Raw genomic sequence first — 27,662 nt, 5'->3', positions numbered from 1 at the left:
CTGAGGGTCATTTCCTGGAGTCTCTCTGCAGCCTCCACCAGACTGATTATTCTTAGTTTGATTATCTTAGCCTGGATCATACAAGCCTCTCCCTTTACTTCCCTGTCTCCACCCTCCCGCCATATCACCTATATCCAAGCTCACTATACCTCCTCCAGTAAGCACAAAATGACACAAATTTGAAAACTTAAACCTGCCGGCGTTGCCCCTCAGTAGAGGTTCACTTCACAGCTGGCTGGTGAAGGAGGTGTGAAGAAAGTGGTGAAGAAAGGCAGTGCTGTCTTAAGGTGTGATTCAGTTCTTGTTGCAATCACTTTAATTTTTAAAACGAATCCACGAAGCTCTTATCTTGTATCTTGCTCCTGTAGTGTATCCTAACAGTGTCTTCTTGTGCCTCAATTTCATCCCCTACAAAAAGGGGGTAAACAAACACTGCCACCCGGAGGTTTCCAAGGGCTGCCAAGGAGGCAGCATGAACGGTTGGTGAATAGAAGGCATTATCTGCCACCCAGAAGAAAAGCACCTCCCAGACAGACCACAGGGCTGTCCTGCCTTGCCAGAGGAGGCTTCTCTGTAAGCAGGAGGAGTAACATGGGCAAATTTCCCCAGGCTCTGTTGGTCCTGATGACAGAGGGAACTTGCTAAGTGGGTGTTCACGTCTTTTCAGATGAAGGTGAGGAGGTGGGGGACAGAAAGGAGGAAGACAGGTGCATGAGAGACTTGCTTGAGGTTTCAGTTGATAAACAGTGTTTTATAAGTCTGGAGGAAGCCAGCACGAAAATACAGTTTTTAGAGAAGGAATTGATTTCCAGTAAAATTTGCTAGGGTGAGCATGTAGCAAAATTTAAAGTTTTAACGATAAAAATAAAATTCAGGGGAATTCCCTGACGGTTCAGTGGTTAAAACTCCGCACTTTCACTGCTGAGGGCGCTGGTTCAATCCCTGGTCGGGGAACTAAGATCCCACAAGCCGCGTGGTGCGGCCAAAAAGATCTATCTATCTATCTATCTATCTATCTATCTATCTATCTATCTATCTATCTATAATTTGTGTGTGTGTGTGTGTATAAAATTCAGGGAGAGGAAAAAACCTCAGTTGGAAGGAGAAAAGAGTATGAACGTTCCCTTTCATATGTGACATTAACTGGCTAAAATTCACACATTAATTTTTGGTAATTTCAAGATGCCTAGGGCATCTCGTTCTATTGACAGTACACAGGAAGTGGCAATTGGTAGTACTTTGTGACATCTACTTGTTCACGTGCACATGTGTGCATGGTCGTGTACACACACACACACAGCTTCGAGGCTTTCCTGGTGATCTTTCTTCTCTCTTCTTTGCCCAGAGTACCCTTGGAGTAATTTGCCAGCCCTGTACCAGCTGCACTTTGATGTGGCTTGACCGTTTGTGGACTACCTCTTCACCTCTTCACTCTACAGTTACACCCTGTTTGGTTTCAGAATTTGTTTCTGTTCGTACAAAGCATAATCCCAGCCCTGCAATGTAGCCCAAGGTGAGCAATTCTAAAGCTCTGAGCCTCAGTTTCCTTATCTGCAGAATGAAGTTGTTCTGAATCTGAAACTGAGGTCCTTCCACAACCTTTTGAGGATGTCAGCTGTAAGGTCTCATTCCCTCCATAACTGGGTGGGAGGAGTAGCTTCAGCAGCATGACATCTGAGTGACCTGTCAGCGTCCTCTCACATCATCCAGGTAAGAGCTGCTGGGAGCAACATGCTTAGATTCCCAGTGGTTTGCTGGAGGAGTCAACTGTGTGCATCTCTTTGCAACTTTTGTTTGGTGACATCACGTTAGTGGCTTTAAATTAGCTATGGTGAGAGTATTTACATTATGGAAATTAACAAAAGCTACACATTGCCTCCCCTTCGCCACTTAGTTTAAGTATATACCAGTGGCCCTGGGATCCAGTACGACTTAACTGCTCTCATTTGAGTTTCTCTCTATCAAAGCTCACTTCTTTGTACTCTAGCCTTCACCCCCCAGTCAGCACTCTTGGTTGCTTCAGGGTCATCGCTGCCTTCTTTCTGCTTAACCTGTAGAAGCGTCCATGCAGATGAGGCGAAGCACATGAAAGGAGAGTTGTCATAGGTAGTGTTGAGCCTGTGGCTGCCGCAAATTTTCACACCACTAGTGATAGCCACTTTTTAAAAAAAATTAATTAATTAATGTATTTATTTTTGGCTGCGTTGGGTCTTTGTTGCTGCACACGGGCTTTCTCTAGTTGCGGTGAGCGGGGGCTACTCTTCGCTGTGGTGTGCGGGCTTTCTCTAGTTGCGGTGAGCGGGGGCTACTCTTCGCTGTGGTGTGCGGGCTTCTCGTGGTGGCTTCTCTTGTTGCAGAGCAAGGGCTCTAGGCACACGGGCTTCAGTAGTGGTGGTGCGCAGGCTCAGTAGTTGTGGCTCATGGGCTCTAGAGCGCAGGCTCAGTAGTTGTGGCTCGTGGGCTCTAGAGCGCAGGCTCAGTAGTTGTGGCGCACAGGCTTAGTTGCTCTGCAGCATGTGGGATCTTCCTGGCCCAGGCCTCGAACCCGTGTCCCCTGCATTGGCAGGCGGATTCTTAACCACTACACCACCAAGGAAGTCCCTAGCCACTTTTTTAATACCTCTATTCTAGTAAACCCAATCTACTTTGTCTTTTGTACTATTGCTAGTCAAAGATAGGTAGTATCTTATAGTTTTGCAGAGCTTTGTCACACCCCACTGTCTCTGCCTCATGAATAAGTGGAATTATGAATGACTGCCCTGCTCAAATGCTGGCAGTGATCTCCCTTAGCCTACTATATCAGCAGAAACTCCTCACCCTATTAAATAAGACCTCTACAGTTGTCCCGACTTAGTAGCCATCTGTCTCCCCAGTAGATGTACCCTGTTTTCCCTTGTCCAAACACAGTCCGTTATTTCCTCTCCCCACCCAAGCTCATCTCTGACCATCACAATCCTATCATGGTCCACGTTGATACCACCTGCAAGGCATGACTGGGGCCCCTGGTTTCCCAGGGACATGGCTCCCTTAAGCTGGGAAGGCCAGCAACTTTCAAAGGACTGGGAAGCCCAGAATAGCACCCCGTAGGGGTGGTTCTTGACTTCAAAAGATGCAAGACCGTTATCTCTGGTGTTACCCTGCCCCTTGTTCATCTCTGCTTCTCCAGTTTTGATCGTGGCTTTGCTCTTCCCTTCTTCCTGCTTCAGTTTTCCACTCAGATTTCTTCCTACCCATCTGCCAGTTCCAGGAGGGAGTTTCTGACTTAATTTCTGGCACAGTTATTGCTCTGGCCCTTGAACTATGCTCACACCCTCTCTTGGCCCTGATCTTCTCAATTTCAATGTCTGGCCTCCCGAGTCCAGGGCCTTTTTTTTTTTTTTTTTGGTAAAGAGCAAGATAGTAAATATATTAGGTTTCTTGGCCCATATGGTCTCTGTCACACCTTCTCAACTCTGCCATTCTAGTGGAAAAGTAGCTATAGACAATATATAACCAAACAGGAGGTTCAATAAAACGTTACTTACAAAAACAGGCTTTGGACTGGATGTAGCCCACCAGCCATAGTTTGCTGACCCCTGCCCTAGTCAAACACCTGTTAATACCTACTGCTGACACTTGTTCATAAAACTGCGTGCCAGCCTGAATACGTGATGTTCATTAACGTAGCTCGTGCAAGAGATCCTGTCCGGGACGTGCCCAGCTGGGAATCCTGCAGCCTCATAGTTAAGGGTTCCAGAGAACATACTTGTCCTGTTTGCTCAACCCACAAAGGAGCACAGATTCAAAATGGGCAGAAGCACTTGTGTTCTGAGGGCCAGTATGATATAGAGCAACATTTCCCAAATTTCAGCCATCTGTGTACTGCTTTCATGTTTTCTGCCGTTATCTCTACACCTGCCCTGTTAACTACTTAATGTTGTCTTTTAAAGTGGTCCCCCTTTAAAAAAACACCCTAAGTTTACTTTTAAAAGAAACTTTATATTATCTATATAATTGAAAAACCAGTACCATTTGCAATAAATAGAAAGTAACCATACAAATGAAATATACTGACAACAATGTGTTGTTATTAAATTCTAGCTACCGTTGCTTGTTAAGGTTCTGAGCCTAACATTTTTTATTTTTTTAGAGGGAGGAGTATTAGTATTGGAGAGGTGTTAAAGACTTCCAGCCTCAGACTGAGAGTTTTTCCTTGATATAAAAAGAAATGTTAGAAAATAAATGCAATGTGATGCATTGTTTTTATTGCTGTATTTGCTCACCTCCTGCGGACATTACATGGAACTCTGTGTCTCATGTGACACCTAAAAACCTCTAGAATGACAGGATTAGTGACTTGGGCATCAAACAGACCTGTGTTCACATTCCTGGCTTCACCTTAGATTCCCCAGCTGCAAAGTAGGAACAGTACTTATCCCAGCTTCATTCATAGAGCAAGTAGGAGTCAGGTATTGGCTTTCTGGGCCCTGCTGGGCACCAGTGTGGGGCTTTTTTTAGGCACTGGAGTTGGTGTTGGTAAAGCACCCAACACAGTGCCTGTCCCTCTCATGGGCACTATTGTCCCTGGAACCCCTGTGAATTCAGAATCTCTCTTACAGTTCTTATAATAGTATCTATGAGATTTCTGTAATTGGTCCTATTGCATCACAGCTGAGAGACCTCGGGCAAGTTACTTAAATTCCGTTCTGGTCCACTGACCAGTGTGAGAATTAGGTGAGATGACGTGTGTAAAAATGCTTTGTAATGGTGAAGTCTGCACCAGTTTTGTCATTGGCAGTACCTTGGGTGGTGGGTTTTGTTGACCTGTCTTCCTCGCCTTTTGGACTGAGTTCCCTGGAGGGCAGAGACCGTGGTGGTGGACCTCTGTCTACATCTCCCCCCTTTGCATTTGCAGCTTGTGCAAAACTGTCCATGAAGGGAATGGAAAATGTCATTCCTGTTCATGCTCATTTCCTTCTCTCCTCTCCCTCCCAAGAATGGAATTTTTGGCTTTATAAGCTAAGGAATCTCAGTGGTACCTACTTCCCATCCGGAAAATACTAGTATGGTAGGGTAGGCTGTCCCCACCAGCACAGGCCTGGGATGAAAATGTGTCTACTTGTCCTCTGTTGACTCCAGGTGCTGCTTGGATTCCTGTGTGTCACCTCCTGCAGTGGCATTCTGCACCATTTGCCCTTTAGCTGGTTAGTTCTCTGCCGTTTCAAAGCTCACTCTCCACCTCCTGTGATCCTGCTGATTCATAGTCTTTCCCTTAGAACTTTTGTTTGTTATAGATGTTTTTACAAGTTCTTAGCCATGGGGTTCTTTTCTTCTAGCCTTTACAAACCATTTTTCTTGGCTCACAGATTAAAGTCTGTCTATCCATCTGTGTCATTGAGTGAAGATTTCTAAGACTTCTCTGAGTCCTATTCTCACAGTAAACCACTCACAGCACAGAAATTCTTCCTTTAAAGGTTTTTTTGCCTGGACAGCTTAGTTCTTGTACACATTTCTATGGGAGGAAGAGGCATCTTTACTGTCCTTGAGGGAAGAGAGCAGGCAGGGCTGGAGAACTCTCGACACTAAGGAGGATTGTAGAAAGAGACCATCTGGCCCCAGAGAAATGAAATAACCTGCCACAAATAGCCCAGTCACATATCTGGGTGGTGGCCCCACGCCCAGCAGTCCTGATGCCTAGTCTGACTTTCTGCCCACGACCTCCCAGTAGACTGGGGTCTCAAGCACTCAGGGAATGAGCTCCCTCTTAGAGCTCCTTGGCCATCAAAGGGCTGCAAGGATCTCGGTCAGAGACAGAGGGGCCCTTTTACATTCAGATGACCTGGGCTGACCAAAGTGAATTGAAATGAGAGGCCCGATTACATGAGCTTAAAGGGCAACCACGCCTGCTGTCTGTTCACTTGTGTATAATCATCCCTTGAAAAGAAAAGTGCTGGATGGTGGGATGAACAAATCACAGTGGTGGGGCAGAGTCTGGCTGGGCTGCAGAAATGTAAACAGTGGTTTGTAATAAATGCTATGAAGAAGACACTAGCTAAGGGCCGCAGGGGCACTGACCTTGCCCGCCTGGGCAGCTGCCCCTCAGTTAAGGTGAAATATTGATCCTGGCACCTGATCTTAACCAGACATGACCTAGAAATGAAGAATGTCCCCTTGTCCGCATTCTGATGATCAGCCAACACTGATGGGGTTGGCTTCCTCATGCACCACCATGACCCTGAGTAAATACCCTCTCCTTAACCAGATCAGGGAGCTTGAGCAGCCAAGGGCGATATTCTCCCTGCACTTCTCCTCTCCACCACCACCCCAAAAGGAACGTGGGAGGTGAACCCCTTATGAGGATGGGTTGGTAACGTAGGTATGGTGGCCAACCCAGCAGTCCTGGCATTCAAACTAAGGCAGCCTACTCCCCAGAGAGCTGCACTCTTTGCTGTTAGAAGAGGCAGAGGAGAGGCCTCTGAGTTTTGTTTCCTGTTAAATATAGAAAGAGGAAAAGGAAGAAGAAGAGGGAGATTCTTACTCAACACAGCATATTTGTAAGATTGCACTACAGACCAAAGGCAAATCAGTTAAATCAATGTTTCTTGGATAGATGCTATAGAAAATATTAATAAAAGAATTCAAAAAATATATTGGGCAGAGGAATCATTATTAGAATAAGTAAATACTCTTCTAAGGGCATAACTTTGATGGAGGCATTATTCATGTGGATTAAAAAAATAAAAGTTCTAGTGCATTCATTTAAAAAAATCAGTGGTGGTATTTAATCATACCTTCCACTAACCTAAAGCACGCTTAATTTTTTTTTTGTAATACGTTTATTTATTTTGGGCTGCACTGGGTCTTTGTTGCTGCGCGCGGGCTTTCTCTAGTTGCGGCGAGCGGGGGCTACTCTTTGTTGCGGTGCGTGGGCTTCTCATTGCAGTGGCTTCTCTTGTTGCGGAGCACGGGCTCTAGGCACGCGGGTTTCAGTAGTTGTGGCTCGCGAGCTCTAGAGCACAGGCTCAGTAGTTGTGGCGCACGGGCTTAGTTGCTCCACGGTATGTGGGATCTTCCCGGACGAGGGCTTGAACCCTTGTCGCCTGCCAAGGACCAGGGCTCGAACCCGTGTCGCCTGCATTGGCAGATGGATTCTTAACCACTGCGCCACCAGGGAATTCCCTTAATATTTTTAATGGATCTGTTTGTTACACTCTCAAGAGGTGTGGTAAGTACCTGCTGGGAACAGAAGAGTATTATAATGGTAGTTGGCAAGATGCTTTTATTTTCATCTAGAGGCACTTAATTTGTTGGTGAAGTGTACCTGGCAGCCCCATGTCAAAGGGAAGTGAGGAATTATCAGTAGACTGCCCCAGTAGTGAGATGCACACAGCTACAGGAAAGGATAGAATTATACTTGCACCCAAATTCTCAGGGCCACAAGGCTGTCTTCTCTGAGGAAGGGAGTCAGTTAAGAAGAAAACAGCTTCTGAAAAGAAAGTTAATGCTGACGGCTGTGTTTACCTTGTCTCCCAGTTTGAGTCTTGGTGAAAGGCTTATCACCTTCATGGTCCCTGGAAGCGTGCTCTGCTCCTCTCAAACCAAGTACCCTTGCTGCCCTGCCTTTGTACACCTCATTCCCTTGATTTGAAAGGCCCTCTGGACCCCTCTGCACTCTCTACCTCACCTTTGCTCTCCTGGCTCACTCTGCCTCGTACTGCTCAGACTCAGCTGAGGCATCACCTTCCCTGGGGGCCTTGCCAGCTTCTCCTCCTGTCTGCTCAGCCACTCGGCACCCTCCAGGCACCCTCCAGCGTGGTGCTGGCCTGTCTCATAGCAACACTGCATACAGGGTGCACTGGCTATCTTCCTGCCAGACTGTGAGCTCCTCATGGTGGGGAACAGGCTTTTCACCTGCCTCTCTGGTGTCCAACAGTACTCAGTGAGGGTTTGTTGAATAAATGAAGTGAATGAAGTTAATCAGATCAGGAGTCACCTGCCAGAATACCAAAGAAGAGCAGGGAAGAATTCTGTGGAGTTTCCCAGAGTGGGTGAGGTGGGTAGGTTCTTTAGCATATGAAAAACAATCAGCTTCATTCATAGTTAAAATGCAAAAAAAGATAGTATTTTTCACCTATGAATGGGCAGAAATCAAAAATTGGATAGCTGCGTTTTCATGTGTGGAGAAACAGTGTTGCATTTGTATGTTGACATTACAAATGCACAGCCCTCTGACTCAGTGATTCCCCTTCTAGGAGCTTGTCTTCCAAGATACACTCACATGTGTAAAATTAGGTAGATAGACAGAAAAGTTATTTGCTACAACATTTTTGGTTTTTTGGAAATAGCAAAAGGTTAGAAACGTATGTCCATCAATAGGAGACCAGTTAAATAAATTATGGTATATTCATAAAGTTGAATGTTATACAGCCGTCAAAAAGAATAATACAGCTCTGTGTATGGATATGACACAATCTCCAAGTGAAAAAAGCATATACAGAGCACTAACATTTGTTTTTGAGGGGGGAAAAAGAATACACAGTTGACTCTTGAACAGGATGGGTTTGAACAGCATGGGTCCACCTGTACATGGATTTTTTTCAATAAATATATTGGAAATTTTTTGGAGATTTAGGACAATTTGAAAAGAAAACCTCACAGATGAACCGTGTAGCCTAGAAATACCAAAAAGATTAAGAAAAAGGTATGTCATGAATGCATAAAATATATGTAGATATACATATAACATACAAAATATGTGTTTATGTTATTAGTAAGGCTTCTGGTCAACGGTAGGCTATAGTAGTTAAGTTCGGGAGGGAATCAAAAGTTATAAGCAGATTTTCAGCTGCACAGGGGGCGTGGGTAAGTACCCTTAACCCCACACTGTTCAAGGGTCAACTATATACATATATGCTTTTGTACAGAATACTCTGGAATGATTTTTAAAAACTGGTATCAGGACTGGAGTCCTGAAAGATAGATATAGAGGACAAATTTTTCTACTATGTTTTTTCTGCTTTGGTACCTTTTGAACTTTGTGCAAAGAATATGTAGTACTTATTTCTAAAAAGTTTGTTTCAAAGAAACCAGTTGAGTGATAGATACGTGTCCAATTTTGCTGAGATCTGCAGAATCACTATATAAAATTCACTAGGAAGAGCTCCATGTAATATAAACACTTTTCATCCTGATGTCTCACCACAGTCCCACCCCGCCTGTCCCCCTTGCCTTTGAAGTCTCTCTTACTCACCTGTTGCCTAGACCACTGGAGTTGGAAAGGGCCTTGGACAGTTATCTAGTGGTGTATGCATTTAATCAAGCTAACACTGCTGCTTTTCCAATAAATGTATCATGTCTTTTTTATATATATATAAATTTATTTTATTTATTTTTGGCTGCATTGGATCTTTGTTGCTGCACGCAGCTTTCTCTAGTTGCGGTGATCGGGGGCTACTCTTTGTTGCAGTGTGCGGGCTTCTCATTGCGGTGGCTTCTCTTGTTGCGGAGCATGGGCTCTAGGCGCACGGGCTTCAGTAGTTGTGGCTCACGGGCTCTAGAGCGCAGGCTCAGTAGTTGTGGCGCACGGGCTTTGTTACTCTGCGACATGTGGGATCTTCCCAGACCAGGGCTCAAACCGTATCCCCTGCATTGGCAGGCAGATTCTTAACCACTGCGCCACCAGGGAAGCCCTGTATCACGTCTTAAGTTTCTCTCACCTGCTGCTAAAGCATGTTACTTTAAAAATATGAATGTAGGCTTTACAGAGTTGTATAGATCAAAGTTGCAATAACAAGTAGAGTATCAGTACAATACTAATTAACCAGCATCTGAATTATGGGCCAGAGCTCTGTTTCTATGTAGTGGAAACCTAAGCTTTGATACAGTGGTTTATGACATCAGTGGAATTCCTTGGAAGCAGTTATAGTCTCCTTATTCACAGTCCCATGCCAAGACCTATATACACCTGTAGGAAATGGACAAGCTCCTACTTAGCTGTGCCGTATACTCCATTCATAGTAAATTTCAGGAAATAACATTATACCTTCAAAATCCAGACACCAGAGATTGTACAAGAGTAACCCTGGCACTAGTGAAAATGTAAACATAAGGCTTTCTGCAATAAGATAGAAAAGGGAAGAAATGGGATAAATTGTGGCTGTAGGGATGGGTTGTGATACAGGTAGAGTCACAAATCCACTTTTTTTGGATTGTAAGCCATTCAATTATAAAATAGTATGGACTCTGTTGGCTAACTTATCTAGTGGGTTGTTAAAAACTGTGACCCAAACAAAATGCAAGATTTGTTGGGATGATTTTTTTTTTTTTTTAATTCAGTCTCTGTAGCCTGAGGTCCATGGAGACACCTCTTTTTTCTGCTCCTTACCTTTTCTTTGTGACAGTTTTGTTTTGCTGCCAAAATGGAGTGAATCTTGGGTTTGGAAAGAAGCTTGTCTAACTGGCTGTCATCTTATCTCAAGTGCCTCATGTTTGAGGCATTAAGCAGGGAGGTTAAGTGACTGGCCCAGTATCTCTATCCGACAGCTTTGCCTGAAGTGGAGCCAGCATTCAAACCATGGTCTCTGGCTCCCTGCTCAGCACATCTCCCCACTCTGCGTCTTGTGGTGCTGAAATAATGGTGGCCTTTGGTAACAATAAAATGTTTTATTAGGGGTGGGAGAATTATTAGGTTAGAAAATCCAGGGACTATATTTAAATTTATATTTTTTCTTAAATCATTGTTCTCTTCTAAGAAATCAAGGCCTTATGGACATTAGTAAATGAAAGTGTTTGCATTTCCACAGGTATCTATGCTTGACTATTACAAATTTTGTATTTCCCACCAAGGAACAAAAGTACTCTCACTTGAGCACAATAATCAAAGTGCTCTTAAATGCAGGAGAGGACTAATCCATCAGTTTACCAATTGTACATTTTAGCTTGTGAAATTATCCTGAAATGGGTCCTTTTAAGCCTGAATCCACAGGTGATTCTTTATCACTTCAGTAGCTTCTTTTCTAGTTCAATGCTGCCTCCATGCAGTGCCTTCTAATTGATTATCTGATTGTGACTCATCAGGGGAAGTCAGATCCATTCACATTTCATAGGAAAACCAGGCACCAGCTCTCCTGGGCATATCAGGACCAACGCTGGGAAAAGGAGTTTGAGGGTGCTTCTGTCAGAATGACCCTAATGCCTACCTGTGTAGGGTGCACTACAGTTTATGGAGCGCTTTCTCATAATCCCCTGGGGTTTGGGGAGGGACAAGTGAGAGGAGAGTGCAGGAGCTTATCACAATGCTAAGGAGACTGGGACTCTGAACAGCTAAGGGGAGGCCACCGGCTGAACTCTCTTCCCCTCCCTCATTCATGCTGCTGAGGACCTGGCTCCCAACAAAGAAAGGAAAGAGGGTCCTGGTAGTAGAGGGCAACCGTGCACTGCTTCCAGGGAAGGGAGAAGAGAGGAAAAGGAATTTGAAGCTGTGGTAGCAGGACCTCCCTTGGCCACCTGCTGAGCCAGGTAGGTTGTTCACCTTTATTCATGTCAGGTGTTGACCCCTATATAGGATACTTCCCAGTGTTGGGTCCTGCTGGGGCCCACCCAGCTAATGGTGCTGGTTTGAGAGGAAGTGATGAAAAGTCAGGGACCAACTGAGACAGATGCTCTGTTTACTGTCTTTGTAAGACAGGGAACTCAAAAGAGAGTGTGAATCAGCAGCTGGGAGGAATTCTCCTTTTAAGTGCCAGAGATCTTAACCCTATCATGTACATTCATTCATTCCTCAGATTTCTTGAGTGACTGCTGTGTCCACATCACCAGGTTAGAGCTGTTGAGCTGCAGGGGTAGGGATAGGATGTGCATAGTTCGAGAAGGATACAACTCAAGAATCTTGCATTTCTATCAGCACCACTGGAAAAATTTCTCTGGGCAAAAGTCTAGTCTCTCAAAATTGGTTATAAATCAAATTTGTGTATTTGCAGTTATCTCCCTACTAATTTGTCTTATTTCAGAATTGATGTAAAAATATCTTAAGATGAATCCTCATTAGGATGATGAATCCTTTTAAATATAAGAATAATTGATATGCCATCTTTCCCCAGTTTGTCTGTTTTAAAAGTTGGCTATTTGGTAATAAAATAAAATAAATTTAAAAAGGGGAATTCCCTTGCCGTCCAGTGGTTAGGACTCTGCACTTTCACTGCTGAGGGCCTAGGTTCAATCCCTGGTCTGGGAACTAAGATCCCACAAGCTGCGTGGCATGGCTCAAAAAAAAAAAAAGGTGGCAATTCTAGGTTTTAAAAAGTCTCATTGTATTCAAATCATGTAACATTAGCTCTAAGAGCTAATGATTTTCCTTTCTTTTTACATCAGCACTTTATGAGATATCGAAGACATTCACTGATTTGTTTTTCTTTGCATGCTGTGATTTTATTTTTTTTATTGGTGTTGTGTGAGAAGTTTTTTCTGACTCCTCTTCCAATTTTGAGAAATAACTTTTCCTCTGGTCCTCTTATTTTCTCCAGAGCTCCCCTTTGTGTAGCAGAGGAAATCTCAGGGGGTTAAGTGCTAAGGGGCAGAGCCGGGTGGGAAGGAAAGCTTCCCCTTTGTGGCAGTGCAGGTGTTCCACTGCTCTTATACACAGAAATGCCTCCCTCAGCTTTAACTTCCCCACGGTGGTTGGAAACAAGGACTTGTGTGATGCTCTTTTCTACCTGCAATTACAGTTTAAGGATACTGTGCAGAAACAGGTGTTAAAGGACATTGGGTTCATGTCTAGCTAAAACCTAAAAATATGACTAAGAAAATGCAGGAATAGCCTTTTTCCTTGAGGATATAATTGAGTCAAGGGACCAGCTCTAAAGTACATTCTTTATTGAAATGTACATGTTGCATTAAACATGTAAAGTACATTTTATTGAAATTAATTAGAGAGTTCTAGGGTTGCTGAGGTCAGTGTTGTCTTTTCTGTTCGTTTACTCCCTAGAATATAAGCAGCATGAGGACATTTTTGTTTTGTTCACTACTATACCCTGGAACCTAAAACAAGTGCGTGGCTAGTAACAGGTGCTTAGTGAACATCTGTTAAATGAATTTGGAAAAGCTTTTGGTTTAATCTTAGAAATCATCTTATTTCCCCAAATGAGATAAAATGTCCAGTATTTAACCTGCAGTCAGAACATTTGGGTCTGGGTAGTTGGGATTGTTCAGAGTACCTAACCTTCAGTGTGGGCGAGATGTTCCTTTTGTGTGAGATGGTGAACGCTATTTGATTTACACGGCATGGGGAAGGAGTTCCTTTACAAGGGAGGACCCTCTCCTCCCTTTCTCTGCTTACTTGGGATTTAGAGCTATATTAGAGATGAACTTAATTTTTCTTAATCATCCTGACTACAATGAATAAGATCAAAGACTTTTATAACTGCTGGGAGTAGTTCCTTCTTTTCAGAAGTAAAATGGCTGTTGGTTTATCACTCATTCCCAGACATTGAGGACTCACAGCTTCTGGCTTGAATTTTTGTTAATTGTGAAACTGTTTCTTCAGTATGTCAAGGCATGCCATTGTACTTGTTGTCTTCAGGGAAGAAACATCACCTCCACATGAGTCACTACATCCAATCACAGGAAGGGTTTGCAGTGGCTACTGTGTCGGGAAACGTCTTCCCCTGCGTTTTCCAGTCAACAGCCTGTTGCCTTGAGCTGATAAGCATAGACTGGAGTGAAAGAAATTGGCTTGGTTGAAGACCAGTCAGTGTCTTCACTAATCACGTGTTCTTCTTATAGTTGGAACACAGAATATGGGGTGGAGTGTGCCAGGAAAAAGAAGCCAGCTGTCAGCAACACATGCTCCTGGTGAATTTGCTGATTGCTGAGCACCTGCTCTGTTCCAGATGCTACTTGAGCTGAGGAGGGAAAAAATGAAAAAGGCACAAGTAAAAAAAAAAAAGGAAAAGGACAGAGTTGAGTGCTGTTTGGAGAACTCAAGAAAACAATTATTTGAAAATGAATTGGAGAGATGCTGAAAGGATGGCACAGTTGTTGGTGACTAGGCATGTGGCTTCATTTTCCTTTATAAAGATGGTTTTGTATTTACCCTGCACCACACAAGTAAAACACTTATATACTCAAATTGTAACTTGTGTTGCATCAAGTTTATATATGTTTTTATCAGAGCTCAAAATATGATGTGTAAATATTTGTTTTTACCCTGGTTAGTCTTAATTACAGACAATGAATTGAGGGCCTTATAAGGGTAACTAATCACTTCATTAGAAACACAGTTTGTGGCTTCCCTGGTGGCGCAGTGGTTAAGGATCCGCCTGCCAATGCAGGGGACACGGGTTTGAGCCCTGGTCTGGGAAGATCCCACATGCTGCGGAGCAACTAGGCCCGAGTGCCACAACTACTGAAGCCCGTGCGCCTAGAGCCCATGCTCTGCAACAAGAGAAGCCACTGCAATGAGAAGCCCGCGCACCACAATGAAGAGTAGCCCCCATTCGCTGCAACTAGAGAAAGCCTGCGCGCAGCAACGAAGACCCAATGCAGCAAAAAATAAATTAATTAATTTAAAAAAAAAGAAGAGAAACACAGTTTGGTTTTGTTAACTGGCATCTTCATCACAGCACAATAAAATGCTTTCAGTTCTTACATGGTTCAGATCTCGAAAAGCTGGAAGCTGGCTTTGAGATCTTTCACTCACAAAGACTCAGCCTTACCTCTCAAGATCTCACCCTCCTGAATCCAAATGCCTGTTTGTACTCAGGCACACTTGAATGTCCTTTCCTTCTGAGAACTTTGTCTCCTGTCTGGGATTCACCCCACCCTTCTCCATTCAGCAATCCGTATTTCGGGGAGGGTTCTCAAACTCTATCCTGCCCCATGAGATTCAGCACAGTGCTGACTGGGGCCAGTGATGATGAGTAAAGCCTTATTAGGCTTGAAGGCAGGCACAGCTCCCAGTCCTGGGCCAGGAGAGCTGTCAACCAGGAGTCAGCTGACCCTGTGAAGGAGTTCACTAATTAATACCTTTATCGCCCTCTCTGAAGGGCATTTATATTAAATAAATCTTCTGAGGAGCAAAGGGTGAACCACTATAGTGAAATTTCCAAAATAACCCTTCCTGGGAGAGATGTTTTTGGTCAGAGTCTACAATGAGGTTGACAGTGAGAGGGAAAGCCTGGAAATCTATTCCTAAGACTCATTTTCCTAGCATTTGCCTGAGGTGGTACATCTTGTCCAAAATTCATTGAACTGAAGTATATACATGAAATGTAAATTTTGTCATTGGTGACTTGACAATTCGAGTGACATTTTAAGAGCAAAGATTTAAACTTGTAGACCGCGGTCAAAAATATTGCTCCCAGCTGTGAGACTGGACAGGGGATTCATCAATACCTCAGTTTACTTATCTGAAAGTGAGGATAACAATTCCTACTTCATAGGGGAGTGGTAAGGCTTAAGTGGGATGCTTAGCACCCATTAATGTAAGTAATAGTGGTGGTTTGGGGAAAGCTTCCTGCTAAAAACAATGTGACGAACGTGTTGGGTGTCTCTGAAACATTAATAAACTCATCAAATAAAATAACTTGAAGGATGAGAAAGAAATAGTGTTCAATGAAGCCCATGGAGAAATTCTGGTAAAGCTAGAGCTAAAACTGTATTTCATTCTCTACTGTCACAAAATGAGTTAACGAGTAGTATGGTAGATGGGAAAGATGGTGTTATCTGTAGGAAACTGTACACAAACCTTGGTAAGACTGGTCACGGTTTTCCTATGTCAGGTTTTTTTTTTTTTTTTTTGCTTTATTTTAAAATACTGAAGATGTATTCGACAAAGAAAAATATTTTCCCTGAATAATTATTTAGATTTTTTAGTGTTCCTTCAGTTCAAATATTTCTATTTACCACTACTTCAGTAAAAGGAGCCCCCTTCACTAAAAACTGAATACAAATCAAAAAAGAGAAATTTTAGATATTGACTTCCTTTTTAAAGAGCTAAAATATTGAATATCTGAGGAATGTGATTATCTACTTCACTAGAACAGTGTATGGTGGTTTCAACCTACAGTCAAGCATACTGATTCCTTTTAACAGGAGATGATTTTAACCTTTCTAAAGGGTTTGTAGAATCTTGCAGTTGGATTGAAACTCAATGGTCATTTAATGCAAATTGTACTCATTGTACCTGACCCACTAGGGAGACTCCTTCACCGTCTTGCCCAGGTGGAGCAGCCTGACCTGTCTTCTCATGAGCATCTCATCATTATCTAATTACTTTTCTCCTTCTACCTCTTTCAAGAACAATTAAGAATTCCTGATGTTTTCCTCAAGAGGGAAGTCTGGAATTGTGTTGGCAACCTCTTAAAAAGTCAAGGCCTCTTTGAGAGGGGCTCGGAGGTAAATGAGTAAGTTACAAAGTCTCAGACTATTGCTTTATCATATTCACTGATTTCTCTTCTGTGATATTCAAGCAGTAGACTTTCAAGAGGTCCTGTCTCTGAATTCTCATGAAGCATAAGTGTGTTCAGGCCACTTGGGGGTTTATGGTTTTGTGGACCTGAGTTTATAGAGCAAGGGAATTTACTGGGTTCATAACTGCAGTTCTCCTGGCTCAAACCCTTTGCAACAGGGCACCACAATAATATCTGATTTAATCCTTATATGATTTGGCCCATAACACTGCTAATATTCACAAGGACTTTACTCAGATCACATGTTTTTTCTCCCTAAAAAAACCCCAAAACCTCTTTTTCACTTTTTAACAGTTTTTATGTGGAAAGCGTTTGGTTTTCTAATAACTGTTATAATACATTTATTTTAGATTCCATAGCGGCAGATGCAGTTGTTCTTAATAATTTTGTAACAAAGTGACAACAGTTAGTTTCATTGATTTTTTTTTTTTTTAAGTCATGCCCTGTGCCCTCTGTGTGTATGTGTGTGAGAGAAAGGAGAGAAAAATGAGAGGTGGGTGGGGGAGGGGATTACTGTAAAAGGCAGCTGAGTGCTGGATAGAAGATTGGCTGAGGCTATCACCGGTGATTCATTTGCTTCCCTGATTCATTGCTAGCCCTAGGTCCTAGTTCAATTTAGCACAGGATGTCCCTTGTACAGAATGTCCAGAAGTTTTAAGGGGAACTTTTAGAACTGATGAGGAATGGGAAGGAGAGAAAGTGCCTCAAACACTTACTAATGAGGACATGAGATGCAGGGGAATCTGATTATAGCACTAGAGGAGGGGGTGTGGCCAAGAGTTCTGGTGGTTTCAGCCTTGGCTCTGCCACTGCCCTTGGAGTCGGTTAGCACACCTGCCTCTAGATAATGCACATTCCATGGTGCTTTGATTTCCTTGCAAGATTAAAACCACAGTGTCATCTGATGGAGCTCAAAATTGCTATGGAAACAGATGGGACCTAGTTGGGTAGGATCTCTCATTGAACCCCAGAGGACTCTCTTATACGATCCTTTTGCTTCCTCTGTTGCTTCTCTTGCCCACAGTTTTCCCAGAGATCTTCTGATTCTTAGCTTGCCTAATTTTCAAATGGAATCTGAGATCCTATGAGCTGGGTGTCCACAATATATGTTAAGTCTTCCCTACTCAGACCCCCAGCATGGTCAGTGCCTGGGCTAGAGTTCCCAAGGTGGTTGATCAGACTTGTGGTTAATTGACCGTATGCCTAAAAACTATGGCATTATCCACCTCACAAGCAAACAGGCGTTTCACACACACACACACACACACACACACACACACACAGATGTGGGGTGGTTCTTCAAAATCACAGAGATTCCTTGACAATTAAATATGATTTTACTTCCCCAGCTGATTGCCCAGTTACTTAAAGCAACAGATGCTACCATACAAAATAACTTCTGCCAGGTCCTTGAAATTCCTAACAGTGGACATCTAGTTTTATCTGAAATTCACTCAGAGCTTTCCACTTCCTCTGGGCATCTACAGTACAAAGATAATAACATATTCATGAAAAGTACCCTGAGGCACTTACATGTTGAAGAGCCTTAGATGAGCTGTGGTTAAGTTTTTTTTGTTTGTAGTTAAGATTTGATAGTCTACATGTGTATACTGTTGTCACCAATTAACCAGAATATAGAATCCATCAAAGTGGCCAGTTCCTCAGCCAAGCAGAATAGCTGTTGGGCTATATTATTATTTTCCTGGATGTGTAGAGACTGAGCTACTTGCTCTTTTCCACTGAACACACTTACTTGAATATGAAAGTGGGAAATTCTGAGTTCCTGAATCCCAGAGCCTTGGGGAGAGAGCCTGTGTGTCTATATTAATAGCTTGACTGCAGGTCTTATTCTGTTTTCAGTTAAAATTTGTTTTAAAAAAATCAAAATCATGTTCCTTACTGCCTTTGTTTACTCTTGTTTTTAAGGTGGACTGAGCATGTTGAAGGCTCAGACCTGGCACGCATATAAACTACAGGTGTGACAAATTATTTTGGATGGAAGGGTAAGAGCCCAAAGTTTAGAGCAGTTGCTGGGGCAAGAGGGTTTAAAGATAAAGAGATGGGGAATGGGACAGTAACAGGGTCATGAATGGGAATTTGGATGTGGTGACAGGGAGTCATTCAAAGAAGGCAGAAGCAACCAGTCATATTTGTGTTTTAGAAAGTCACTAAGTGTGGGATGAATGGGAGAGGAGGGAAAAGTAAGACAGACGGCAGGCCAGCTAGAAGCTGGCTGTAATGGTTTTGGGTGGTGAGGATGAGAAATGTCAATTATGTATTTTTAGAGAAGCTTGATTTCCTTTCTAAACTAAAGGAACTGTGAGGTTATTCTTTTTTTTTTTTTAAGGAACAAAGAACTATTTTCTTAAAACCAATCACTTTCCTAAGTTATTGTGTAAATTGGGCTTGTTGCAAGCAGGGCACACTTTTATGGATTTCCAAGGGAGAAAGATCCACATTTGTTGTTCGAGACTGAGCTGAACACTGGGTTTCTTCTCTAACGGAAAGGGAGAGAAGTCTCCCCTCTCCCCTTTACTACCTGGCAAAGGAGAAAAGGACAGCCTGTGCCCTCCCAGGTAGGGTCCAGAAGGTCCACATCATAAACAGACAACAGCCAGCAATAGCAGTGCTTTTCCCAGACCCCAGAGTTCCATGTTCTCCTTTTCTGCTATGCGCTTGGCCTCTTGCTGGACAGGAGACTAGTAAACAAGAAGCCTGTCCTTGAGGAAATTTCCAATCCAGTGAGGAGAGGACCAGCGCCAGCAGATAAGTAATTATAGCAAAGAGGGAGCTGTTATAAAAACTTAAGAGTGCATAGAAACAACTCTTTTTTGGAGAAGCCCTGGAATTGTCTGCAGGTGTGAGCTGGGTTTTGAAGAGCACACAGACATCCCTCCCAGGGAAAAAGGGGTTGGGCATCCTGGGTGCCCTAACAAGCAGGCACAATGTCCAGATGATGCCATGGAAGTTAGCAGATCCCAAAGATCCTGGTCACTCCTGATCCTGAAAGACAGTCTCTCAGGATGTTCTCCCAGGTGACCTGACTGAACTCCAATTCAATGGGTTCTGCTGAAGTGATCTCCATTTCCCCTTTTCGTTTCTGGGTTCTTTTTCTTCCTTTCCATCCTGGTCTAAAATTAGAGATGCGACACACTAGCTTTTGAGAGAACCCTGCTTAACAAACGTTCCAGTTACTCAACTGATTGCCTGATGTGCAGTCCTCACACCAGATATTACAAGGAAGCATCATTGTTTTAGACCCGTTCAGTTAGGATTTGGGATCATCTGGACTGGGCAGAGTTTGATTATTTACACACTGTGAACAAAGGGGTTTGCCAAATAAATTAATACTTTGTTAAATAAGATTTCAAGAAGGATACCTAACTGGTTGATAATTATGGAGAAAATAAGAGGGTTTTTCTCTTTTTTTTTTTTTAAACCATCTTAATATGTTTTTTTTTTTTTTAAAGGCACAGGCTTTTTTTTTTTTTTTTAAGATTTATTGATTGATTGATTACTATGTTGGATCTTCATTTCTGTGCTGGGCTTTCTCTAGTTGCGGCAAGCGGGGGCCACTCTTCATCGCGGTGCGCGGGCCTCTCACTATCGCGGCCTCTCTTGTTGCGGGGCACAGGCTCCAGACGCGCAGGCTCAGTAGTTGTGGCTCACGGGCCTAGTTGCTCCGTGGCATGTGGGATCTTCCCAGACCAGGGCTCGAACCCGTGTCCCCTGCATTAGCAGGCAGATTCTCAACCACTGCGCCACCAGGGAAGCCCTCTCTTTTTTTTTTTTTTTTAATTAATTAATTTATTTATTTTTGGCTGTGCTGGGTCTTCGTTTCTGTGCGAGGGCCTTCTCCAGTTGCGGCAAGCGGGGTCCACTCTTCATCGCGGTGCGCGGGCCTCTCACTGTCGCGGCCTCTCCCGTTGCGGAGCACAGGCTCCAGACGCGCAGGCTCAGTAGTTGTGGCTCACGGGCCTAGCCGCTCCGCGGCATGTGGGATCTTCCCGGACCAGGGCACGAACCCGTGTCCCCTGCATTGGCAGGCGGATTCTTAACCACTGCGCCACCAGGGAAGCCCCCTCTCTTTTTTTTTAAAAGCAGGTTCCAGGATACTTTAAAGAAATGAATCTTTTCGATTCATGAAAGCAGCCCTAGTAGGAGTTATAAGTGTTAATTTTTTAAAGTAAGTAAGACATGAACATGTCATTTTTTTAAAAAGCAAGCAAGACAGAAGCAGCTAAAATAAAAAGTACATGTCCCGTTTTACCAACCAAATGTTTGTAGCTACCTTTGTGCATTTACATATATACACACTTAATGACATATAGTTTTGTTTTGTGCTCTTAAAAAACAGATCAAACCTAATCTGTAATTAGCGCTCATCTTATAACATTATGCCTTGAAGAGTGTCCTATGACCGTGGATACATGTCTACTTCATTCTTTTTAACAGCTGTATAATGTTCAGTATTATGGCTCTACTATGATTTACTTATTCATCTCCCTGCTGGTGGATATTTAGATTATTTGCATTCTTTGTCATAACAATGCAACAGTATCTTTCTTTATTCAAATCTTAGTGTCTATGCAGAAGTTTCTTCCCATAGGATTTCTATCAATAAATTCTTGCTTAGCAGTTGTAGTCAATGTTTATTTATACTTGGAGATAACAAAAATATTTTTCTTTAGAAATATTCAATTTTCTTGTAAATTATGATGCCTTTTCTATAAATAGTTAGGCTTGTGACATCCTTTGTGGAGCATTCCATGTAGCCACTGTATGGGATGGTGTCAGCAGTTTTATTATGAACTCTTGCCAAAGGCAGTGTCAGGAATGAGCCTTCATAGCACAGAAGCAGAAATTAGTTCCTGGTTCTTTTTTCTCCTTCCTATCCTGACACAAGATTAGAGGTTCTACAGAATGGCTTGTATAGTCATTTAAGCAGCTCTGGTAAAGCATGAATGCATTCTCATTTTTAAAAAATAAAACAAGACAGAAGTAGTATATGGGATCTAGAACAGAGGGATGGTCCCCCTTAATTTAAAAAAAAAGATCAGAGGAAACAGGAGCCCCTCAGTTCCTTTATTATTTGTTTGTTGTTTCCCCTGTCTGTGTACTTCTCTCTCTGTCTCTCTCCTTTTTCCTCTCTGCATGAATTGTAACATTTCTTTCTGTGGCTGTTGCCCAGATTAAAGCCATGGAGAAATGTGTGGCTGCATATAGCAACTATTTGGTACCTCTTACACGAGAAGGAAAGGAAAAGTAATGGGGCTACACTTTGGCCACCACGTCTCTTCTCTTGCAACCCCCAAAGGCGATATTTATGGGATTTCAGTGCCAAGCCCTTCCATTGAAATGACCTCTTCTAATATTTAAATGCTGATTTGTGTTTTCTTTCTGGGATCTAACATGTTCTCCAAAGATAGAAAAATTCTTATCTTCCTATTTCTATTCTTTTTTCTATCTAATTTTAACGCTTAAGTAAAAACAAATGGTCTAAATCACTCAAAGTTATCAGATGTCTTGGAAAAAGAGAAAAATCTTCTGAATAAAAATGCAGGAGAAGGCCCAGATATCCATCAATAGGGGATGGATATTTGGTACATCCAAGTAGTGTAAAATAGAATGAGGATGTTCTCTATCTACCAATGTAGAAAGATCTTCAGGACATTACTGTTAGGTGAAAAAAACAAGATTCAGTGAGTGTGTAGAATATGCAAATATTTCTGTAAGAAAAGGTGAAAATAGGATTGTATATTTGTATTTACTAGTATTTGCATAAAGGAACTGAAGGTTACACAAGCAACGAGTAAGACTTTTCATGGAATACCTCTTTAAAGTGTCCTGATTTTTGAATTAGGACTGTATTACCTATTAGAAATAAAAATAATTTTTTAAAAGGAAGTTCTGCATTGTTAGGTAAGATCCTCTTTAAGCCTGCTTGTATATGTATTCCACCTCTCATGTTTGAGCCTAGGTACCTTTGGGGGTAGGGTCACTTGCAGGACTATGTATTTTGAGGAGGAAGGGAATAATTCTATAATTAGAACATGTGTGGCAATTTAAATTCTGACTATTTTGGTAGGAAATTGAAAAGGCAGATTTGCATCTAAGCTGTTTCTTTAGCTTGTTCAGACTTCTTGGGTTTTTTCTTTATTTTTTTCCTCAAAGTAGTTGAAAGTTTTATTTATTTATTTTTTTAAAACAGCTGTGTTTTATTTTATTTATCTATTTATTATTATTATTTGGCTGCATTGGGTCTTCATTGCTACGGCGGGCTTTCTCTAGTTGCGGCGAGTGGGGGCTACTCTTCATTGTGGTGTGCAGGCTTCTCATTGCAGTGGCTTCTCTTGTTGCAGAGCACAGGCTCTAGGCCGAGCACGAGCTTCAGTAGTAGCAGCACACAGGCTCAGTAGTTGCAGCACGTGGGCTCGGTAGTCGTGGCGCACAGACTCAGTAGTTGTGGTGCGTGGACTTAGTTGCTCCGCAGCATGTGGGATCTTCCCGGACCAGGGATTGAACCCGTGTCCCCTACATTGGCAGGCGGATTCTTAACCACTGTGCCACCAGGGAAGTCCCTAATTGAAAGTTTTAAAACAAGCTGCTCTTTTTTTCTTCTTTTAATTTTTTAATTGAAGTATAATTGATTTACAGTATTACGTTAGTTTCAGGTATACCGCATAGTCATTCAGTTCTTTTGTGTGTGTGTTTTTTTTTTTGCAGATTGTATTCCATTATAGCTTATTACAAGATGTTGGGTGTAATTCTCTGTGCTATACAGTAGGGCATTATATAATGATAAAGGAATCAATACAGGAAGAGGATATTGCACTCATTAACATATAGGCTCCCAATATAGAAGCACCTAAATATATAAAGCAAATACTAACAGACATAAAGGGAGAAATTGACGAATGGCTTAAAACAAGATGTTCTTGATTCACAATCAAAATCCCTTGCTGATGTCTTGGTGAACATAGTGAGAAAGTAAACTCAAACTGTGGTCTTAAGCCTGTTTGTTGTGTCTGTGCTTTTATCTTTTACAGGAGCAGGAAAATTCAGATTCGAAACATCCCTCCTCACCTGCAGTGGGAGGTAGGCCATTGTCATTTCTATATTTATTATCTTCCTGCTCTCTTTCCTCATTTTATTTTTTAATGGGTTAATAAGGGATTTTCTCCCCTTTTTATAGTTCCCTTTCACATTGAGGAATTAGAGGTCCTCAGACTTTCCCTTCTTCAGTGCCCCTAATGTGCATGATCTGCCCTGAGTTTGGGGTCAGATTTGTCCCTTTCGTCGTGCGGGATGTGCACTTTGATCCCTTATGTTCTGTCTTCTCAGAAACCAAGCACCAACAGACAAACTGTGAAACAAAATACATACCTTGCTTGTGATTTTTATTCTATGATTTTTTAAAAGATTTTTACCTTTCTAAATTACGATTTGGGGAAAAATAAAATAAATGGAAAACCCATAAGAATAGAAGTTTCTTTGTTAGTTTGAGCAAGTTTTTTGTTTATTTTGAATTAGTTGCTATGAATAACAGTTAAGACATATTTTCGGAGTTGTAAAACTTCTTACAAGATTGTTACCTTGAAATAAAATAAGATAGAATATGAGGAGTGGCTTTACTGCATTATTGAAAAACATACTGCCCCATGTTCCCCAACCCAAACAAAATCAAAATAGCCTTAAAGGAAGCAGAATGTTTTGTCTAATGTTTTTATTCCTTTAAGAAAAAAAATTTTCATTGTGGAAAATTTTGAACGTATACATATCTCATTACTTTGTAAAATAAGGAGATCCCTAAAGGAAAACTGAAGGAAGAAGGTTAAATCTTCCAGGAAGGAGAAGTAATCTTTGTACTTATTCTGCTTCTGATTTCAAAAGCAGCAAGTGGGTTCCAACCATCATGATGAATGTGATTGTTAACAATTACTAAGACTCCGAAGCTCTGCTGTGTTTCCTCAGTGAACAGATTACTCGAGAGCCAATAAGCAAATGAAAGTCCTGTACATTTATTCAGTTCTAGCTGCTTTTATGGAAGACCTGAAATTCTGACAGCAAAGCTTCTTTTTCAGGTGTTGGATGGACTTTTGGCTCAGTATGGGACAGTGGAGAATGTCGAACAAGGTAATAAGTGACGAAATTAACCTATTGAATTTTGAGAGGGATATTACCTGTTATTTCTTACAGGTCAGGTCAAATCCAAGGACAAATAATAAGTTCAAATTCCTTTGAAGCAAGCTTCCTAGAGTGTATGTTTGTATAGCTGTATGTGAGAGATGTCTATATCCATCTGTCTATATCGATTTTTTCAAAGAATGGTTTTCAGGCTATTTTTCTTATACTCCGTAATGTACTCAAGCACTGGACAAATGCTGTCAGGGTGGGGGAAGCTTAATTCACTTGGAAGTAACTGGATTTACACTATTACAGCTTTCCTCTTCCTGGTTAAGAACAACATATCCCTAATATCTTGGACTGAGTGTTTCTCAAGGTGTAGGACTCCTACCCTAGAATCGCCTGGAGTGCTTGGGAAAATGCAGATTCCTAGGGCTCACCATAGACAGACCTACAAAGTAAGACTCTTTGGGGGAAGAAGTCATGAATCTGTATGTTCAACAAGCACCCCCAAGTGATTTTTGTGTGTACTCATTTGAGAGCCTCTGTCTTAGGAACAATGCTGTAAATCCCCAGAAAACACATTTTCTTTTTCCTGCTGCCCTTATTTTTGTCTTCTAAAACATGAAGTGCTATGATTTTTAAAGAAAAAAAAAAAGGGTTCCTGAGCTGATATCTTATGTAGCTATTTAAGAGTCCCTGAAAAGTAGATTCCAAGCTCCTGATAGGACAGGCAGTAACATGTGATAAAGATTATTTTTGCATTGACCTAGAAAGCAGACTATGAATTCAGTCACTTACTGACTGTGAGCCCTTGTAAAAGTCACTTAACCTTCCTGGCTCAGTTTCCACATGTGTATAATGGGGAGAATAAATTTACCCTTCCTATATCACTGAATAGTTGGGGCACCCAGAGAGAACCTGAATAAATATTTACAGACCATGGAGTCATACATAATCGTTAAAGTTCACTTAGGAAAAATCACAGAGAACCCATTTTCTCATATGCAGTCTGTTCTGTCTGCCAGTATAATTAATATAATAGTTTTAAAGCAGTAGTTATTCAGATGCTCTCCACTCCTGAATATTAAAAATACTATTAGTCAATTTCATACTGCTGACTGCCCATACCCAAAGGTGAAGGGAAAGAGCTCAGAAGGAAGACATGATTTACAAGGATTCTGTTTTCTCAGTTCTTGTTATTTCCCTCAAATGGAAAAGAAGACATTCTAATAAGGAATGGATTTAGTAGGCAGGATGACCTTCCAGACATGAACCTGTAAAAGTTACTAAGACCATGTTATAAACTTAGGACAGTGCCATGCAAGGAGGAAATACTCCAGGTCCCTGGGGGCAGTTCACAGCTCCAGTGGCACCTGTGCCCTGAGAGCACCCAGTTTCTAGCTGCCTCACAACTACGGGATAGAAGTGCTGGGCTGTTGTTTTGTTCTGTTTCATAGGTGATTCCTGATTCAGCAGGAAAACTTTTTCAGTAGGATTTTAAGGAGAGCTTTCATGTCCAATGAAATAAAGTATTTGAATGGAGCTCAGTTTTTCCCAGAATCACAGGTCTGACTTCCTGAAGACAGACGTCTTTCAAGAACAAAGAATATGACTAAGGAGTAGAACAAAATCTGAGAATCTGAGACTTCTAGTGGATAGCTTTATTCAGGAGGTTCAAAGCCAGCCTTTCTCCCGTTTTGGCAGTCTTCAACCTCATCTGTAGCACTACAAAGTGCAGATATGAGGCCTCGTAGCATTCAGTGTGTCAGCACTGAAAGAGGATGGTTGTGGGCCGCACATTCCCTATTTTGCACTATGAGGACCTCTCTGTGTATTAGCAAAACGAACACTCCCAGGCCAAGGCAAGGGCTGGGCTCAGCACTGGTGACACGTAAATCGCAGTGGCAGTTCCTTCCTGAGGATTATGCCTCCCTTCCCCGTAAGGGCTGCAGCTACTTTGAAGTTATTGGATAACAGTGATCTTTAACCTTTTTGAGAATCGTATGGAAATTATAAGCCAGAAAAATCCACGTACCCACAAATTTGAATATTTGCAGGGAAGTGGGGAGGGTGAGTAAAGAATTCCTGAAGCTCTAACATGGATTCAAGATTAAGAATCCCAGGACTTCCCTGGTGGTCCAGTGAATAAGACTCCAGGCTCCCAATGCAGGGGGCCCGAGTTCAATCCGTGGTCAGGGAACTAGATCCCCCACGCCTCAACGGAGAGCCTGCATGCAACAACGAAGATCCCGCATGCCGCAACTAAGACCCAGCACAGCCAAATAAATAAATTAAAAAAAATTTTTTTTTAAAAAAAGATTAAGGATCCCTGCACTATAGGGTTTTATTATTATTTTGAAAAACACCTCTATTGTGGTTCTCTTGAATTATCCTCACCTTAATATTGTTAATTCCAAGTCTCCCAATAGCTTAAATGTTTTAGTGGGGGAGGATTTGATTTAGTTATGTTTACTGGTTTTGGGGAAACCAGTATTTTTGGTTTAAGTTTACTGACTTAGATTGAGAAAGTTTTGTCTTGCTTTTTGAATTCATTTTTAATGTCTGACTTTGGAAGAAGAGGCAAGCAATTATGAATCAAGATAAACCAACGCACAATAGTGATCCCTTGTTAACCACTCTAAGAGTTTATGTGTTCTCTTTAGTCAAGTGGGTTGGAATTGTCAACTTTCTATATTCAGTGTACACAGTTACTAGATTTAACTCACACAGACAGTCAAGGAGGTCTATCAAAGGGGAACAAAAATAGTAATAGTTCAACCTTATCCATGAATGAAGAATTAAAATTAAAATACTTTTATTATTTTATACATATATCCAGTTATTTTAAAATAAATGCAAATTATAACAATTAAAACTCATAGTGGTACAATAAATTGATACAAACTTTTAGGAGAATAATCTGAAAACAATCATTAAAAAGCATTATGTTCTTTTACCCAATTATTTTCCTTCTAAATTACCCTAAAAAAAATAATTCAGAAGAACACAAATCAAGTGATATTTGCAACAATGGTGATTTTTATCAACACTATTCAGAATAGCAAATACTGAGAATAACCCATTTGT

General features: G+C 41.8%; 1 protein-coding gene across 5 annotated transcripts in view; it reads left to right on the top strand.

Moving 5' to 3' along the window:
• The window catches only part of IGF2BP2 (insulin like growth factor 2 mRNA binding protein 2), a 164,470-nt gene that overhangs the window by 97,669 nt on the left and 39,139 nt on the right, over positions 1–27,662 (top strand). For 3 of the 5 annotated variants that reach the window (XM_082461511.1, XM_082461508.1, XM_082461512.1), the window contains 2 exons: positions 23,495–23,543; positions 24,530–24,581. In XM_082461511.1, coding sequence (XP_082317637.1) covers positions 23,495–23,543; positions 24,530–24,581 — 101 coding nt within the window. Of the gene's footprint in view, positions 1–16,273; positions 16,380–23,494; positions 23,544–24,529; positions 24,582–27,662 lie in introns of all 5 variants that reach the window. The other 2 variants (XM_082461509.1, XM_082461510.1) reach the window with 1 other exon arrangement.

The sequence above is a fragment of the Balaenoptera physalus genome, assembly GCF_965194825.1.
Source record: "Balaenoptera physalus genome assembly, chromosome: 4".
NCBI lineage: Eukaryota > Metazoa > Chordata > Mammalia > Artiodactyla > Balaenopteridae > Balaenoptera > Balaenoptera physalus.
Note: the sequence above shows the minus strand (reverse complement) of the source record. Positions and strands in the feature narration are given on the sequence as shown.